Below are 2,381 nucleotides of genomic sequence, written 5' to 3' on the forward strand. Positions count from 1 at the left end.
AATGTGTGTCTTGTTGTGTGCCATCACTATAAGGGATTAGAGTATACTAAACTTTAGACATTATATTTTAGTTATATTATAGTTTCTTTAACTATTACACATGATGTACGTTTTTTAAGGGGGTGGTTAATGAAAGTGTTCCAAAATGCGACATTAATTTCTTGACGACCTCATATTTATATTGTTAGATATTCTACTAAACTTGTCATATTGTATGAAACTGTTGTATATTTAGATATTACAAAGACCTGAATAACTTATTGAATCAGTTTTAGTCACTGTTGGGAGGTCAAGTTTCATATTCTTTCTGGATTTTTTTAATGTAAACATTTTAAAATTGTTATACTACTAGTTTCTGTGTGATTTGGATTCCTGCAACTTTGGTTGTGTGGAACTGATTATAAAAAAAATTAAGTAAAATGTAGTTTTATTCCATGCATTAACACTTAAGTTTTTAGTTAGTTATGTTGATACTGTTTTCGTTCCCAGTTTACTACTGATATGTTGAAGGTTATTGTACTATAGTATTTTTAATGTATTTCTGACATTTTTCATACTAATCTTGTGTTATAAATTGTATAGGTTTGGAAATTCAATATTTCTTTTAAAGCTTGAAGATAAATGTGAAAATTGTCATTTACTTCCATTGTTTTATTAGTCGATCCATGACCAGTAGCATGTCATCTAGAAAATCCAGTATCCCAGTGTTTTCAAGTCCCAAAAAAGAAAAAGGTAATGGATAATGGCTTACACACATTAATGATTGACAGAAAGAATTATATTGTCTTAAATCTTTTTTTTTTTTTTTTCATTTATAAAATGCCTTGCATATTATTATTTTAAGCATATCAAAAGAAACTCTTTTATAGGCTTATAGACAGTTTTGTACTTGTGTTTTCCTGAGAAATTCTTTAAACTATTCATTTTTTTCAATCAGATGTGTATTAGTTATAATATGAAACATATTAATGTATCCATTATAAATCTGCAGTATAGGTTTTATTACTAAATAGTTGATCAGGCCATGATATATCATTAGGATGTAATAAAGCTGTTTGACCTCCAAAGGGGCATTTATCTAAGTAAGATTTTTCATACATAACATATTTTTATGTTGCTCATTTTTATAATAAATTTGCATGAGTGATTGATTAACAATAATATTTTCTTATCCATACACTTTTAATTCATTTGAATTAGTTTATCATACAGTTTTTCCAATTCACAAGTAACCATTTTTTACAAACTATTGAAGCTATAATGTGAATTGTTATTTACCTTGTATTATATTTCTTGAAAAATTGTTTTCTTAAGGGTGTTTCAGTTTTCCATTCTGTAAAAAGGGTGGTATGATACTGAAGGATTGAGTCTGTTTAGAAACTTGACACACATTAAATTCACACTACAGTTATATTTCAAGTTAACTATCAATGAATTAAATCGTTGAAGGTATTTCAGAAAGCTCAACAGTCATTCGTACAAACTGAGGTCAACAACAAATTTAGAGAAAAGACAACATCGTTATAATGAGTTTAAATAGACTTTTTATTCATTTGATATTGAACACATTTTAAATGCCATTGAAAAACTTGTGACAAAATTCAAACAAACATTCATTGGAATAAAATAACCCAGATAATATCATTACTAAGACTGCATTAGCTAGACCTTTTATTTTGTTTTTTTGTCGTTTTTTCACCTAACTTTAACTTGATTGACTTTCTTCCTCCTTTTCCAATATATGTACAAAATCTTAAAACATGAAATTCTGGAACAAAAGTGACTTAGCTTTTAACACAAGAAGGACACAAAGCAGTTTTGCTTTATATTTACTTCACAAATACAAGTACAATAGGAAGCTTTCTGTTCTTAGTTCCTCTGCATTGTGTTCATTATTAAAGTTGGAACTATATATAAATAACATCTGTGTATCTTAATCCGATAAAGGAAATGGAGTAATTCTTCTTAATAAGGAGGATTATTTTATTACAATGTATTACATTTGTAATGACCACACCATATTTATGAAACTTTCTTTGGACCTAAGTACTTCAAAAAATTGAATCTCTAAAACAAATTTTCTTGTTTTAAAGAAAAAAAAATGTTACTTCTGGTAATGTATACAATAGCATTTAAACTATTTAGTCCTGTCCATGTGATCTGGCCCGGCATGGCCAGGTGGTTAGGGTGCTCCACTCACAATCTGCGGGTCGTGGGTTCGAATCCCTGTCCAACCTAACTAGCTCACCCTTTCAGAAGTGGGGGCATTATAATGTGATTGTCAATCCCACTATGCATTGGTGAAAGAGTAGCCCAAGAGTTGGCAGTGGGTGGTGATGACTAGCTGCCTTCCCTATATTCTTTCACTGCTAAATTAGGGA

The 2,381-nt window shown here is 29.5% G+C and overlaps 1 protein-coding gene across 5 annotated transcripts in view; it reads left to right on the forward strand.

Annotated features, from left to right (window-relative positions):
* LOC106458405 (CLIP-associating protein 1-like) overlaps positions 1-2,381 on the forward strand; it is a 217,305-nt gene that overhangs the window by 159,272 nt on the left and 55,652 nt on the right. For all 5 annotated transcript variants that reach the window (XM_022384708.1, XM_022384728.1, XM_013917922.2 and 2 more), the window contains one exon: positions 659-732. In XM_022384708.1, the coding sequence (XP_022240416.1) occupies positions 659-732 (74 nt within the window). The remainder of the gene's footprint in view (positions 1-658; positions 733-2,381) is intronic.

Source organism: Limulus polyphemus, unplaced genomic scaffold, assembly GCF_000517525.1.
Source record: "Limulus polyphemus unplaced genomic scaffold, Limulus_polyphemus-2.1.2 Scaffold22, whole genome shotgun sequence".
Lineage (NCBI taxonomy): Eukaryota > Metazoa > Arthropoda > Merostomata > Xiphosura > Limulidae > Limulus > Limulus polyphemus.